Below are 15110 nucleotides of genomic sequence, written 5' to 3'. Positions count from 1 at the left end.
ATTGATGACTAGCCTGCCAATTGATCTCTTGAGAGTCAGAAGGATGTTTAAAGACTAATCTGGTGATTATGGATGAAGAGGGAGAAGAGAGAAGATGTATGAACGATGGTGATAAAGCATGAAATGATGGTGAGCAGCGTAACTGGAATTTCGTGGTGAAAAGCGGAATTATCCGGCCATTCGTATAAAGTGGCACTCTTTGTGAAGTGACACGTGGTAATTTGCACCTGTTTGACTTTTGGTGGATTTATCGTTGGACAGTTAGTGATATTACAAGAACATATACTCACATCCTCCTAAGCATAGGAATCAACCTCCAAACTCTCTCTTTCTGAGATACACGACCTAGGAGCGCACTGCAGTCGGGATGGGATGCAGGCGTCAACAAACACGAGAACCTATGTATTTAGGTCAATCTTCCTCCCTTACCTCTCACCTCGACATCCTCCAAATTCAACCTCCACCTCCAGTCCCAATTTCTCGACATGCTCGAGTTCAAGGGCACAAATGGGTGCTTCGAGTCAAGCTGAACAATCAGGGAGCAGCTCTCGAATCAGATGGAGCTCTTCCAGCTCAAAAACGCAGCATCACGATACGGATATGTCCGCGGTTTACTCGTCGGCGAAAAGATACTTGTCATCGCTACAACAAGTCAGAGGGCATGATCCACCGACGCCGTCTCACTTTGAGCGACAAGGCATCGCTCAGAGACGAACGCGAGAATACCTTGGATTGGAGGGTCGACCGCCCGACAAGTCCCAGCAGATCTCGGGGAGATCACAGACAATCATATTGGCTTTGCAGAAGGCATTTCAGGCCTACAAATCGGACGCGGATACGAACAACGAGAAGTACTGGGACAGTAGAAGCAAGGGAAAGGGAAAGGAAAAGCCAGAATCAGAATGCACAAGTGATGCCGTAATCGTACAGTGTAAGTTATCTCAGAGTCTGTTGGAGAAATTGAGCTCATCATAATCTGCCCTGCTTCTCGTCAATGTAGATCCATCCGAGCTTGATATAGCAAGACCTTCACCTCGACCTACTCCTTCCGGACCAGCTTTGCGCCATACCAGATCCAAGTCACCTGAGACTGCGAACCCTGTACCAATACATCCACTGTCTTCACAACCAATATCAGCAAGCGAGCAGTCGCAAGATGCTCAATCAACCACATCCGAAGCCCTAACTCTCACGTCCGAAACGCAAATTCCCATTTCGAGGATGACTTCCACCTTCTCATTGCCGCCGACCATCACGAAACTACTCTCAGCTCGCTTGTTTCGTCTCGCGGTCTTCCATACTCTGTCCACCCCTGAACTGGCTTCGGACCATGCTGTCGTTATGAACTTAGCAAGTCACCTTGAGGCTCAGGGTGCGGGGAAACTAGCTAAGCGATTAAGAAAAGGTTGGGAGGTCAGTCAAAATCAAGAAGGAGATGAAGCGGAACACAGGAGTGGGGATGGGGAAGGGAGACCTACGGAATTCAGACTTTATTCTGATCCCAAAGGGAAAGGGAAGGCCAAGGGGCAAGAAATAGACAGACTACCGCCTGATCATTGGAGAATACCTGATATCCCACCTATCAAACCCCTTCTCGACCCGAAGTTGACCAGATCTGAGAACATGACGGAATGGTATAACCATCAATTGCAATTTAGCCTCAAGCAATCCCCAACCCGAACTCCATCAATGAAACACCCTCTGTCGCCGTCCCTACCGCATTCAATATCAAAGAGCGGTTTTGGGCTCTCCGAATTGGGATCCGGATCCAGTCAATTGGGGAAATTACTTCGCACGATAGATAAATTAGAGAAACATAGAGGATTCAGACCTGATAGAAGAACTGCGAATTTGATTATTGGATGTTGGCTCAGAAATGCTGTTCCCCAATCCCAACCTTATCCCCGACCGCGAATTTCGACATCATCGCGTGGTGGTGGTATTGGTATTGGTGTCGGGGTTGGAGTTGGCTTTGACTTCGACCCGGATGTCGACCGAAGACAGTGGAGGGAATATAAAGACAAAGCAGGCCACCTTAGACTCGCTCGAAAAGTTCAGCCGGAGGTATATCATCTACGAAGAGACGATTTGAGGATTTTGTTCGATGTGCTGAGCAAGATGATAGTCTCGACGAGGTCGAGGGCGAAGGTGAAGACGAGGACCCGGCCGACGATGAGCAGCTCCACTGAGACCCTGACTCGAAGCCGAACTGGAGAAATGGGAATGACACTGCCATCTGTCACCGATATCCCAGATAGCGATTCCCAGAAGCCTGGATCTGAGCCAAAGCTCAAGCTCAAGCTCGAACATGACCGCGCAGTATTGGAGTCATCACAAGCAGAGACACAGTCACGTCTGAATCAGAAAGAATGGGAGGAGGTGGTTCGGCCTTTCGGAAAGATGATGTTTCGCTCAACGAAGAATATGGGAGACCCTAAAGGGGTTGAGATGGTGAAGAAATGGATGAATATCCAACGTAAGGTTCTTCTTGGTGAAGGTGAAAGTGAAGGTGAAGGAGAAGGAGAAGGAGAAGGAGAGAACACAAGAGGGTGATGAACTTCAACCAACTGTTCTGTGGAGTCTGCGTGAGCAATTCAAATTGAACATGGGGTAAAGAGACGGGGGATGTCGTTCCAGAGTAGACATAAATCGGAACCTTGTACCAATAGTGCATATGCATTTTCGTCATCACGAATATCTTTGCTTACAACTTGCGCGCGAAGTATCATCTGGCACAGACATGTCAAAACACTGAATCACTCGACCAGACATGATGTGACATGACCAAGCCATCGATGATCATAACCAATTACTGTGCTCAAATGAGAAGGGATTACAACAAGCATACCAAAAGATGATGTTTCTTGAAAGCCCCAGCAGATTCCATTCAGCATTTCACTACCAAGGAGTCAAACCTAGCTCCTCCGAAGTGCGAATCATATCTTCCCAACCTCGCACTCAATCCACCAATTATCAGCTTCCCATCCGACCCCTCTGACTCTCAACCATTTTTTCCCTGATCCGTCGTCCTTCTTTCGTCCTCTCAGCTTCAGCTCAGCTAGATGTGTCTCCAAAGGATCAGATTCATTCCCATCGGGGACGATCTCGAACCCTTCTTCCTTGGCAGCTTGCACTACCATCTCGCGTAGTTCGCCTTCGATAAAGAGGTGATAATACCGATGATACACTTTAGGTTCTTCTGGTGCTGCTCCCACGATCGGCTCTGATCTATTCTCTTGCTGCGAGTCTGCCTGGGCTTGGGCCTGAGTCTGTCTGTGGCCTTGACTTTGACCTTGAGTTGAGGTTTGAGAAGCAGACTGAGAATCTGGATTTGGGGTTGCACCAGCTTTAGCGGGAGGTTTGGAATATACCCAAGGAACCAGTAAATCCTGGATTTTCTCTTCGATCTCTTTCACCCCGTCCTCTGCCCCCACGCTTTGCTTTGTGTCATTCTCCTGGTTCTGGGAATCTGAAGTTGGATTTGCTTTTGGATCACCTTCGGATGATGTGGTTGCTGGATGACTTTCTTTAGGTATAGGAGTGGAAGTAGGCGACGAGTTTGTGAGTGTGCCCATCCGTCGTTTGGACAGGGTTCCTTGTTCATATGCCCAGACGTAGATCATGAATTTTGAGTAAGAGCCAGAAGAGGATAGTTTGAGGGGACGCATGACTGACTGATACAGCGATAAGTGATTAGCAATCAGTGATTAATGATCAGCAATGTGAGAATCGAAATGAAGAGCTCCAATATGACGCATGATATGTGTTATACAAACTCACCTTGACTGCATGTCGACGGCGCTCGGGGGTGGATAAATGATGTATGGCAGCTATCGAAATGGCGAAATCCTAACAGATAGAAAGGTCAGCTGTCTTTGCGTTTGCGAATGCGAAAGACCATCTCTCCTGCGTTGGCATGAATAAGTGGACATGGTGGTCTGGATGATTTGAGGATCATTCGATGGCTAAGGAGCACCTGCGAGGAAGGTTGCTCATGTTTAAAAAATAAACTGAACACACGAAAACACCATCTCTCCAACCTCTAAATCCCAAATCACCCCTCACGCACTCTCCACCATTCTCATTCCGGGCAATCTCCAACAGCCCCGAACTCCTATCTAGCGCTATCATCTCCAGCTTCGCATCTCGGGAAGAAGGTAGATATTTCCCATTCCCAGCTCCGGAATCTAAGCCTATCGAATTGGCCGGTAAGGAATGTAAGAATTTCTCGATGAATGGCCATGGCTAGTAATTTTTAATTGTTGAATCATGTCAGCTTGCTTTGGGGCATACTTTGTGCTCTGGGACTCCAGACTCCTGCGTACGATCGTCTGTAGATGGAATGAGGATTTTGGTCGACTTACCTTATGCCTCGTTTGGGAAAAATGCCCAGCGATAGCTTCATACACTTCATGGACATTCTTCTCTTCTTCCTCGTCTGGCTTATCGAACGGTCCGACAGGAACAGGTTTCGGTTTCGGTTTCGGTTTGGCTGCCACCTGAGGCTTCGGTTTATCGACTTTGGGTGGTTTCTCCTTGCTCTTCTTGCTTTTTGACTTGGAAGGTGGATTCGAAGGACCTGCTTCCGCTTCACGCAGCTCGGACGAGGGACTCATTTCGTTCTCGGTCGCCGCTACGCACGGGACACTGTCAGCATATGGAACATCTAAAAGTACGTCCGATTGCTTACGCACAGGTCATATTGCACTGCTTTAGTGGACTAAGTGAGTGCGTTCAGAGTGGGCTATATATATATATATATGATTCGAAAGAAGAGCAAGGTGACCGAAAAGGATGAAAATCAAGCAAAAGTTGGGATGAGATTCAGGCACGACGATGACCGAACAACCGAAAAACAACAACACAAAGACCCATTCAACTGACCACTATTTATACGTCAGCATTGACAATCTCCTTCACTTTCTATGCATAAAACACTCCTCAGAGCAAGAAAATGACCTTCACTCAGACCATATCTTCACTCAAGGATATATATCAAGCTCATTCGATACTCATCAACTCCATCGTCGCTCTTTTCCTTGGCTGGGTACTATTCGAAATGGGTTGGTTCACAAAGAGCGATTATCAACCTAAAGGCAAGGTGAGTCCGAGCTCAACTTCACATAATTCTAACCCTCCTCGCAGTACATCGGGTCATGAAGATGCTCAACATAGATACAGATGAAGCTGATGTTACGTGCAATTATACCCGTAGCACTGCTACATCACTGGCGGAACACAGGGATTGGGTAAAGCCTTAGCTGAAAGTCTGGTACGACAAGGGGCACATGTCACTGTGGTAGCTAGGGACGTGGCCAAGGGCAAGAAGGTAGAAGCGGAGCTGAAGGTGGGTTTCTTTAAAAAGTCTGAATTAATTGTTCTACATACTCCCTTGAACAGAAGTTCCAATTCTGATCTCACACACTGTATACCGTGAATTCCTTGTTCGCTGATTAGCCGCTGATGATTGCTTATACATATAGTCCATCGCACAACCCGACCAAATCATACAATTCATCTCGGCAGACCTGACCAGTCCCCTGTCCTCCCTTGAGAGTTTGGTCAAAGCATCAGAGCCGTTCAATGGTCGAGTTCCCGATTATATTTACCTCTGTGCGGGTTTCTCGAAACCGAAATATATGGTCGACAGTAGCTTGGAGGAGTTTCAAGCTGTGAGTGTGATCACGTTAAATAGAAACATATACACACCTATATACTGGTCCAACTGACTCGTCTCTACGTGCGTTCTATGTGGGAAGATATAGCTAATGTCGAATACGTGTGGGACATAGGGCTTCGACGGCACTTATTGGGTATCAGCTTATACCGCTCAAGTGAGTCAATATGGATTTCGAAATTTCTCAGACCCTTGCGTTCTGATCGATGACTGACAATCACTCTCTCGCACTCGCAGGCCGCTGTCAAGCTCATGGTCAAACAGCGCGTTCTGGGCAAAATCGTCTTCGTCTCTTCGTTCTTGGGTTACACGTCTTTTGCAGGATACACCAATTACTCGCCTGGAAAGTATGCTTTGAGAGGTGAGTGGAAAGTCTTCACAGCTTGTCGCTTCTCGATCGCATGTATAGAATCGTATGCAAATACTCACGCCGGATGCTGCTTGTAGGTCTGGCCGATGCGCTACGATCAGAAATGTTATTACACGACATCAAGATACACATCTTCATGCCGTGTGGTATTGCTGGACCGGGGTATGAAGCCGAGAACGAGTTCAAGCCTGCCGTCACTCTGAAGATCGAGGAAGATGATACGCAGATACCTCCGGAGCAGTGTGCTAAGGCGCTCGAGACTGGTGAGTGCCTTTGTGTCTGAATTTCATACGTCCGTCATCCTAGATCAGAAAAAATGCCTGTCGACAATGCCAACCATGATCATGGCATAGTCGCCTCTGCATTTTGATCGGATAGAGTTGTGCTGACGCTGATGTCGATTTTCGTGATTTTCGTTTGCAGGTCTAAGGAAGGGATATTACCAAATCACCGATAATATAATCTGCGATTTTGCGAGATTGCGTTCGAACGGAGGAGTGCCAACCAACAACTTCTTTGCGGACTGCTTCTACCTCTTGGTCAGCTCTGTGAGTTCTTGTTCAGTCTTTCATTTGGATTGTCCTATTTGACCGAGATGAGCTGCAAGCTGACTTAATGATCACTTCTATGTCCGCACCTGCAGTGCGGATTGCCGATCTGGAGAATGACAGCGGATGCTACCGTACGCAAAGGTAGAAACGAGGTACATGCAGATTATGAGGCGCGAGGGATCTATGAACAAGCTTCGAAATAACGAGGCGCTCCTCATTGATGTGCTGTAACCATCCAAGCTAGATGATAATCCACTATAGACTACATGCATATAGCTAAGAGTGATAGATCGAGGATGCAATAATCAATCATGCAGGTCACGTGAATTGACGTAATTACTGCCCGTACCGGTTTTCGGGAATCGGGGTAAAGATAATATCGAGATGAACGAGATCGTCATAGACATCTCCCCGCTTCTTCCTGCTTCTTGCTTTTACTTGACCAGACTTATAAATAGCTTTTCGTAAGCATAACTAATTTATCTGATTTGGATCAGCTGACTCTTGGCGAAATGAGATGCAAATGCAATCCCCTTGCTCCTTCCATACTTTGGGATTTCGGCGGTCCGTCGGCCCGTCTTGTCGTTATACTATTCCCCACTCCCTCTTCACAAGAAGTCGACAGGGACAGGACCATCTGTAAAGGGGATATATAGATATGAAGATGTATTCAAATGAACGAACGGCTCAGTTTTCATCTCTTCTGAACGTCTGAACATATCTAATCAGACGAATTGATGAGTCACACCTCGGGAGACCTGATTGCAGAATGACAATCCTAAAAACCGTTCTACTGCCCCTTCTGGCTTTATCGAGCCTGAACCTCTCCAGCGGATCCGTTATACCTCGTTGGGCGGCTCCGGTAGTTTCATTACCCTACGCGACGTATCAGGCTTACCACAATGAATCGTCCGGCCTCGACGTCTTCCTAGGTGTAAGATACGCTGCTTCGACCGAGGGGCAAAACAGATGGAGGGAAGCTCAACCTCCTCCTGATGAAACTGGGATGGGGGTGCAGAATGCGACTGTTTTTCCGCCGCAATGCCCGCAAGCGACTGCCGGGGTGAGTAACCTGTTCTTCATTCAGATGGATCACCACCAATATTCCCCAATGCTCTCTCGTCGGCTATAAAATCCGTCACTGGATAAGCATCAAGGGTGTCAGATCTCACAGCTAATCGCCGAGACTTGTGCTAGGGAATCATATCCGCAGCTCAATACGACCCGCTCCAATCTGTCGATTCGGAAGATTGCCTCTTCGTCAACATCTATGCCCCACCCAATGCGGAGGACTTGCCTGTATTAGTCTGGATTCACGGTGGTGGATGGGACCGTGAGTGTTTTCTATATCACTGAAGAATCGTAGCAATTGGTCTCGTGATGAAAGCTGATCGTATAATCTTGCGGGAAAACAGACAACTCGGCCCGTGAATTCGATCCTACTCCCAGTATCAACTACTCGAACAACAGCTTCATCGCCGTGATCATCCAATACCGTCTCGGGGCATTCGGATTCCTCAATTCCCCATTGATGGCAAGCGATAACGGTCTGAACGCTGGTATTAGCGATGCGGCAGCCTCCTTGAGATGGGTTCAGAAATATATCAATTATTTCGGGGGAAACAAAGATCAGGTGACGATTTGGGGACAATCTTCGGGAGGAGGAACAATCTTGCATTTACTCTCTGCTCAAGGGGAGCCGGAAAGACAAGGAGAGAAGTTGTGGAGTAATGTGATCATGAGTAGTCCGTACCTCACCCCGATGGGGGCGTGCGATTCGAGCTACTGGCAGGTGAGTGATGACTGATTTCATATTGCATCCCTCATTTCGTTCATAGGAGGTTGTTGACAAAGACTGACAGTCGGATTGTTCGTGCTTTCTTCTTATTGATGACCACAGATCCAATTCGACAATTTTACAGCGTCGGCCAACTGTTCGGTCGACGATACCGCTCTGGACTGTCTTAGAAATACCTCAACGGACGTGCTCAAGACGCTGAGCCATCAGTACGACTCAGTTACCCAAGCAGGGCACCCGTCGGCTTACGAGCCCTGCATCGAGGGTCCAGGAGGGTATTTGGTCAGTAACACAGCTGAGAGGCTGAAGAACGGTAATATACCTTACGTGAGTTCCACCGGTCGCTAACTACCGGTCACCAGGCGTCCATATTTCAGATCAAGTATATAACCTGATTGCGCCCCAGTGGTCATTGTCTCAAGCTGACCTGTATGTCTCCTCCGCGGATGCGCTTCGTCCATTGGTTAGTCTTACATCCTCGCTGGGTCCAACTACAACGATGGATTCTCGATGGTCTCCACATCCCTCACTCCCCCGTCGAACTTTACCAACATCTCGGCGGAAGCGGATGCCCGACTTGCTCAACTCCTCGTGACCGACTTCCCGCTCACAGCGGGTAGTGATGATGTCCAGCGAGCATTGGACTTGTACCCCCTCAGCGAGTTTGCCGATAATCATGCGCGAGGTGCTGAGCTGTATCAAGATATCATCTTTGCGTGGTGAGTGGCTGAATTTGTATTCCGGCTTCACTTCCTACTCCTCTACCCATGTCTTCTCATCTTTGATGAGTTCAGTTGATACCTGGAGTCTGACATGATATTCGACCTCATACTTACTTGTGCCTTGTGCAGCGGAGTCAATTGGGCTTTGGACAAGACACAGAATGCCTGGAGATATCTGTATGCCGTGAAAGACGCCATACATGCTCGGGGTGAGTATTTTACTTTTCGTGCTTGCTTTGGCTCAGCAGCGCATTGCTTTGAGACGGAATGGTGCATCAGATCTGACTGACTTGTTTTGCTATAGATAACGCATACGAATTCCCATATTTCTGTGAGTCTCCTGACATCACCCCAAATACACCCACTTCGATCCTCCTAAACCCTCAGGCGAGATTCTGTGGTTCGGATCTTCTTCGGGTGCTAACCAATACCTCATACCTACCTAGATAACACATTATCACCCTACTCTCCATCATTGTACGGCTCATACATCGGCCCAATCGTATCGCTTATCACATCGAACGGCCCGAACAATTACCCTAACTTACAACCATCGAACGATCCCTCGTGGCCCGTCTACTCGAACGTAGGCGAATACAAAGTCCTGAATGTCACCGCCACGACCAACGTTAGCGATTCGTATATCGCACAAAATCAACAGCAGATCGGGACGAGGGAGAGATGTGATTTCTGGGCGCAAGTCAGAATTGATAATTATTGGTAATCCATTCCAGCTCTTAGCCTCGGCGCGTACGATTACCGTAACTCCGTCCTGCGAGGTGGGATAAATCGATAGGTGAATTAGTGTTATTGGCGACGGCAAATGTAGATCCATATCTATCGAAGACAAGTATAATAAGGGGAATTACGTATGTATAATACATGCTATGGCTAGGCGAGCTGGAGGGAGTATAATAGTATTGGAGTTGGAATTGGAGTAGTGGTACGGTATGATATACAGTATGAACGGCGAATGAAGTGTTTAAACCCGATGTGCAGTCCGAGTGGTCATTCGGACATATCCAAGGACATCTGATTTCCCACTGAGATGATTAAGATCAGATATTACTGAACGGTACCGCCGGATGTAAGAATATATATATACTGAATGCATTGGGTGGATTTGCTAGGCTAGAATACTCCATTCACACTATCAATTCGGTTGATATATCCATTCTCCACCTTGATAATCCTTCAGACCAGCCCAAGTCTTCACCGGATCTTTACCGCCCAACGCCCCTGTGCCGGAAGACCCTTTGTAGAATCCGAGAACCTTAAGAACCTCAGGAGGCATCTTCATGTATTCCTCAGGCTTACACGCTAAGACGGTGTTCTCTCCTTGTCTGAAGTTGTCCGAAGTGGCAAAGAGACCGTAGATGATTCGGAGTGCGTCCGGATCGGAGGGGTCGCAGGTGTTGGAGCCCTGTTAAGAGATAAAAACGGGTCAGCTTTGACTCGTGGAGTCTGGCACACAGATGTAACGTGAAGGCAACCGCGACAATGCGGAATGTCAATCAAGCTGGTCATTGCAGGACTTACAGCTCCGTGGAAAATGTTACCCAGCCAAATACCGAGTGATCCTGCAATAATGAGACGGTAAGAACAACACCCTGACGTTCGAGTTTGAGCAGCGCCACTCACCCTTCTTCATCTCGACCGTACAGCAGTCTTCCTGTTTAGGTGCTCGATCTTGCGGCCAAAGATGCGATCCTGTATCCTGCGTCCTCAGTTTGTGTCTACTTCATTCCGAAGCGACAAGTCCTAGCTGAAGTCTGAAACTTACCCGGTATCACATGAGTTCCGCCGTTCTTAGCTGTGACATCTACACCAGCGACGAATGTAGACACTGTACTCAGTCAGATCACATCAGCTCAAAGCGATCATTCACCTTGAGTCAACGTATCTGTCAGATGTGGAAAATTGGGAATGCTCACCCATGGTTGCTGGTGTTTCTGGTCCTGTCCTTTGTACCATCGACGAGTTTGAGTCTCTACTCATACACCATATAAGGTCAGAACATGATTTGGGTTGTTTTTGGTGAACTCGTAGATAGCTCACCTATGTAAGACTTGGTTCCCGGCACCAGGTCCGACTTTGTAGGCAATCGACGTGTGCAGCCAATCTTAACTCAGAAATTAGCCCGTATAACCGACGCAGTGCTGGAATAACCGACGCAGAGGTCTCCGACTCACAGCTTCCTTTTCTCGTTTCCTTCTTCTCGCCATACCACTGGAAATTTCCAAAGATCCAGTCGGCGAGGCTTCTACAGCTACAAGATTGCGAGACGTAGTACTCACTTCCCATGTTTCCGGAGATAAGAATTCAGCCATGACTAGTGCCGCGAAATCAGCTACTACCCGTATTGAGAGGTATGGAATCACGGCAATGCGGACTCACCTTGATGCCATACCTTCCTTTGCAAGCTGTATCATCCGTCACCAGAAGGTTGTAAGCCTGGATTCACGGTTGATGATATTGGTGTAATGAGCTTACAGCTTGCAAGTATCTTCGGGTACAGCTCCTATCAGATCGTAGAACACTGTGGTATTGGATGCTCGGAATCCCTTGACTTTGTCATCGGGCTTGAACTCTCGTTCCGCCTTGTCGAAATGCGGCGCGGCCTTGGCATTCAGAGCATCGATCTCTGCTTCAGTGGCCTGTTTTCAATAATCATCCATCATGTAGTGTCAGTCTCACGTTCTGGATGTGTTGCACGATGTGCGGTTGGGGTCGTATTTTGATAACTCACATAGTCGGAGAGAACGATCACTCCGTCTCTATGAAGAATCTCGAGGATCTTCTCTATAGGTGAAGAGGCCGGTATGGTTTGTACAGTGGGCGGGGTAGTTGACACCATTTTCTATACTTCTTTGGTCGATGTTATCTTTATCGATGTAATTTCCCAGTCAAACGGTGATGTCAGCTGTTTTAAGTTGTATTGTACTTCTTCTAGGTGTTTGGGTAATGATAAGGTTAATCAGATTATGAGAGCAGTTGTCGGGATTGCCGTTTCTGCCTCTGTGTGTCAAGCAGTCGCCGCTTCTGCCTTTAGTTGTGCTTTCCCCAATCGTACGTCTGGATGATAATGAGGAAGGAAGGAAATAGATCCGCGCTTGATGATGTCAGCTGTTTCGCTGGTGGAACTCGATGTTTGAGGGATATAGATAAGGTTAATGAGACTCTCTACTCCACATCGGAATTGCCGTCTGAGTTTTCGCGCTGTTTTCGCGCTGTAACATCCTGTCATCAGCTGAAGGTTATGTGGAGGTGGAACGCCCAGGTGGGTCACCATGTCATGCGAGCGGGGTCGAACACCAACACGACAACAAGAAGCGTCTTCTGAGAAAGGGTAAAATGGGGAACTAAATCATTCGGCGTCTTATCGGGACCGACCGATTCGAGTTGTTTCGGGTATTGCTCAGGCTTTGGCTTCCACGCCTGTTTATCGCCAGAGACAGATTCGGGATACCGAAAACCCGAAGGCTCGCTCGAGTATTACGAAATCTGAACATGCGAACTACGAACAACCGAAGCTTATCACCAGCCGACGCTTAATCGGTGTTTCTCAGGATCTGATTGGCAGTGGTCCTCACTGATCGCGTAGCCGTGATTTGAGTTTGAGCAGACTTTGGTTTTACGGATGGTCGGTATCTTTGCCCAGAAATCGAGAGGATCCACCATAGCTTGACTATGCCTTAGTTAATCTATTTCAGGGACAAAATGTATGTGGTATCTGTGTGATCAGATGATAAGAAAAGGAAGAATCGACTATACGGTATGCTACGGTACGAGTATGATCGGCTAGAAAAGATTCATAAAGGCCAGACTCTTATCCCGAAAATTAATATTCCTCCCCCTCTCTCTCAACTGACCAGTCTCCTCCCTTGAAGCCAATACCAAATAGTTGACTGGTAGCGAAGACAAAATGGCGACTACGAAAGAAAGCGAGATTCAGGCGAATGCCCATGTCACCGATTACTCCTTGCCTTCCGATCCGGACGCATTGGAGGTCCTCCCGCCCCCACCACCACCCAAGAACAAGTGGGATAAGATCCACCGAAGTTCGCTCTTCCAGATTTGCGTGGTATCTGCCTTGGCGTTCTGTGGACCAGCTATGGCAGACGCCATCTCCGGTCTAGGTGGTGAGTCACTTACTATCTCATGGCTTTACAATGCGATTTGTCGAGTGAAATTCAATCTTGATTACGACTTATGCTTGTATTGCTATGTTAGGTGGTGGTCAAGCGACCCCGTATACTGTCAGTGCAGCCCAAGCCGCATCATACTCTGCAACAGCAATCATCTCGCTCTTTGGTGGACCCCTTGCCTCGAGAATGGGTATCCGATTGATGCTTATCATCGGTGCATCGACTTTTGCAATCAACGGTTCGGCTTATTACGTCAATTCTAAATACGGTATTCAATGGTACTTGATCTTCGGTCGATTCCTGTACGGTCTCGGATTCGGGTTCTGGTATGTAGCTGAAGCTGCTATCATCCTGAGTTACCCCGAAGAAGGACGAAGAGGACAGTGAGTGGAATCGTTTCCTCAGATATGTAATCATGCCATAACAAAATATATTGATTGATAATGGCGTTTGGGGTAGCTACCTCGCTATTTGGGTGGCAGCGCGTAACCTTGGTCAACTCGTTGGTGGATCCATCGCCTTATCGAGAAAGTAAGTCTCAGATTGATCCGTTTCTCAGCGATGGTGCGACGAATTTACTGATTAATGATTGGTTGATCATTCATAGTGCCAAGAACGCCGCCGCCGGCGCTATAGCCACCTCGACATACCTTGTTTTTGTCGGTATCGAAGCTGTCGGTTTCCCTGTCAGTTTCTTCATTGTCAACCCGGAGAAAGTACGACGAGCAGACGGAGTCCCGATTGTCATGCCTGCCAAACGACCCATCAAACAAGAAATGGCTTTATTGTGGAAAGCTATTATTCACCCTCGAATGATGTTATTCGCTCCTATCGCCTTCTACTCATACTTCTTGGGTGGTGTAATGTCTACATATCTCGCCAACTACTTCAGTGTGCGATCCAGAGCTCTTTCTTCCTTCGTCGTTCCTGCTTCGATCGTCATGTGAGTGTTCAAATCCCCTTCGAGAAGCTGCACGGACTGATGATCGGTCGTCTGCTAGTTTCACTGGTCTCTACGGACGATTTATCCTTGATAACAAGCGAATGAACCAACGACAACGTGCACATGTCGGATTCTGGGTATTCATGATCCCTTCGCTTGCCACCTTTGCCTGGATCTGCGCCAACCAAGCCAAGTTCTACGGTATGGCTAAAGCACCCAAATACGATTGGACCTCTTCCGGATGGGCCGTCGCCTACCTCCCCTTGCTAATCCAGCAGATCTGCGCGTACCTCTGTCAATCTGCAAGTCGGTCTCATCTAAGCTCATCTCGTCAAACTACGTGTTCGACCTGTTGTTTGGGTGCGGAAGCTGATCGAAGAATGATGCTCACATAGTACATTTACTGGCTCATCTCATGTTTCGTCGTTGACGTGCAAGGTAACGCGAGAAATGGTGGTATCTTCCGATGTGTTGAAGCCGTCGGTCAAGCTGTATCTTACGGTATCAACTCGAACGTGAAAGCTAAATGGGTTCCTCTGTGAGTCGATAACATCCACTTCTTTGAGACTGTGTAGCTGTCGCTGATCCTAATGACGTGTATCAGCGGTCTCAACTTTGCTCTTTGTGTGCTGTGTATCCTTCCTACCCTCTTGATCGTCCGACAAGTCCCTGAATACAGACAAGACGCCAAGAACAAGCCTAGCGAAGTTACCTACAACGGAAAGGGTGACGAGGAACAAGGCATGGATGATCTCCCTAAGAACATTCAAGGTTAAAGGGAAAGGCTTATCGAGCCCTTCATCTTTCATGGTGTCGACGTCCATGCACTATAAATGAGCTATATGTCCCGTTATCCCTCAAAATAGATGTTGTTGCCTGTGGGTGTTTCTTTTGTAGAAGA

At 47.7% G+C, this 15110-nt stretch overlaps 6 protein-coding genes across 6 annotated transcripts; 4 read left to right on the top strand and 2 right to left on the bottom strand.

Annotated features, from left to right (window-relative positions):
- Window positions 1–600: 600 nt before the first annotated feature.
- Window positions 601–2553, top strand: I303_106298 (uncharacterized protein; the record flags this gene model as incomplete). The annotated part of the gene is made up of 2 exons (XM_018409600.1): window positions 601–931; window positions 1001–2553. The coding sequence occupies 2 exons, from the start codon at window positions 601–603 to the stop codon at window positions 2551–2553; spliced, it is 1884 nt and encodes a 627-aa protein (XP_018261873.1).
- A 383-nt stretch (window positions 2554–2936) lies between these two features.
- On the bottom strand, window positions 2937–4616 carry I303_106297 (uncharacterized protein; the record flags this gene model as incomplete). Its single annotated transcript, XM_018409599.1, has 4 exons — window positions 2937–3674; window positions 3781–3849; window positions 4021–4245; window positions 4365–4616. 4 exons carry the CDS (start codon window positions 4614–4616, stop codon window positions 2937–2939), a joined length of 1284 nt encoding a protein of 427 aa, XP_018261872.1.
- Window positions 4617–5059: 443 nt separating this feature from the next.
- On the top strand, window positions 5060–6801 carry I303_106296 (uncharacterized protein; the record flags this gene model as incomplete). The annotated part of the gene is made up of 8 exons (XM_018409598.2): window positions 5060–5101; window positions 5216–5347; window positions 5484–5672; window positions 5793–5834; window positions 5915–6038; window positions 6125–6310; window positions 6471–6595; window positions 6691–6801. The coding sequence occupies 8 exons, from the start codon at window positions 5060–5062 to the stop codon at window positions 6799–6801; spliced, it is 951 nt and encodes a 316-aa protein (XP_018261871.2).
- A 566-nt stretch (window positions 6802–7367) lies between these two features.
- Window positions 7368–9842, top strand: I303_106295 (uncharacterized protein; the record flags this gene model as incomplete). The annotated part of the gene is made up of 8 exons (XM_018409597.1): window positions 7368–7661; window positions 7796–7931; window positions 8014–8390; window positions 8499–8723; window positions 8865–9115; window positions 9248–9327; window positions 9423–9449; window positions 9565–9842. 8 exons carry the CDS (start codon window positions 7368–7370, stop codon window positions 9840–9842), a joined length of 1668 nt encoding a protein of 555 aa, XP_018261870.1.
- A 429-nt stretch (window positions 9843–10271) lies between these two features.
- Window positions 10272–11975, bottom strand: I303_106294 (uncharacterized protein; the record flags this gene model as incomplete). Its single annotated transcript, XM_018409596.1, has 11 exons — window positions 10272–10541; window positions 10658–10698; window positions 10760–10828; window positions 10902–10964; window positions 11053–11108; window positions 11177–11240; window positions 11311–11347; window positions 11416–11450; window positions 11516–11541; window positions 11612–11775; window positions 11868–11975. The coding sequence occupies 11 exons, from the start codon at window positions 11973–11975 to the stop codon at window positions 10272–10274; spliced, it is 933 nt and encodes a 310-aa protein (XP_018261869.1).
- A 1068-nt stretch (window positions 11976–13043) lies between these two features.
- Window positions 13044–14985, top strand: I303_106293 (uncharacterized protein; the record flags this gene model as incomplete). Its single annotated transcript, XM_065969349.1, has 7 exons — window positions 13044–13260; window positions 13352–13649; window positions 13726–13797; window positions 13874–14209; window positions 14268–14511; window positions 14605–14747; window positions 14814–14985. The coding sequence occupies 7 exons, from the start codon at window positions 13044–13046 to the stop codon at window positions 14983–14985; spliced, it is 1482 nt and encodes a 493-aa protein (XP_065825421.1).
- Window positions 14986–15110: the final 125 nt, after the last annotated feature.

Source organism: Kwoniella dejecticola, chromosome 7, assembly GCF_000512565.2.
Source record: "Kwoniella dejecticola CBS 10117 chromosome 7, complete sequence".
Classification (NCBI taxonomy): Eukaryota; Fungi; Basidiomycota; class Tremellomycetes; order Tremellales; family Cryptococcaceae; genus Kwoniella; species Kwoniella dejecticola.
The sequence above is the reverse complement of the archived record's forward strand: the minus strand, read 5'-3'. Positions and strand labels throughout refer to the sequence as shown.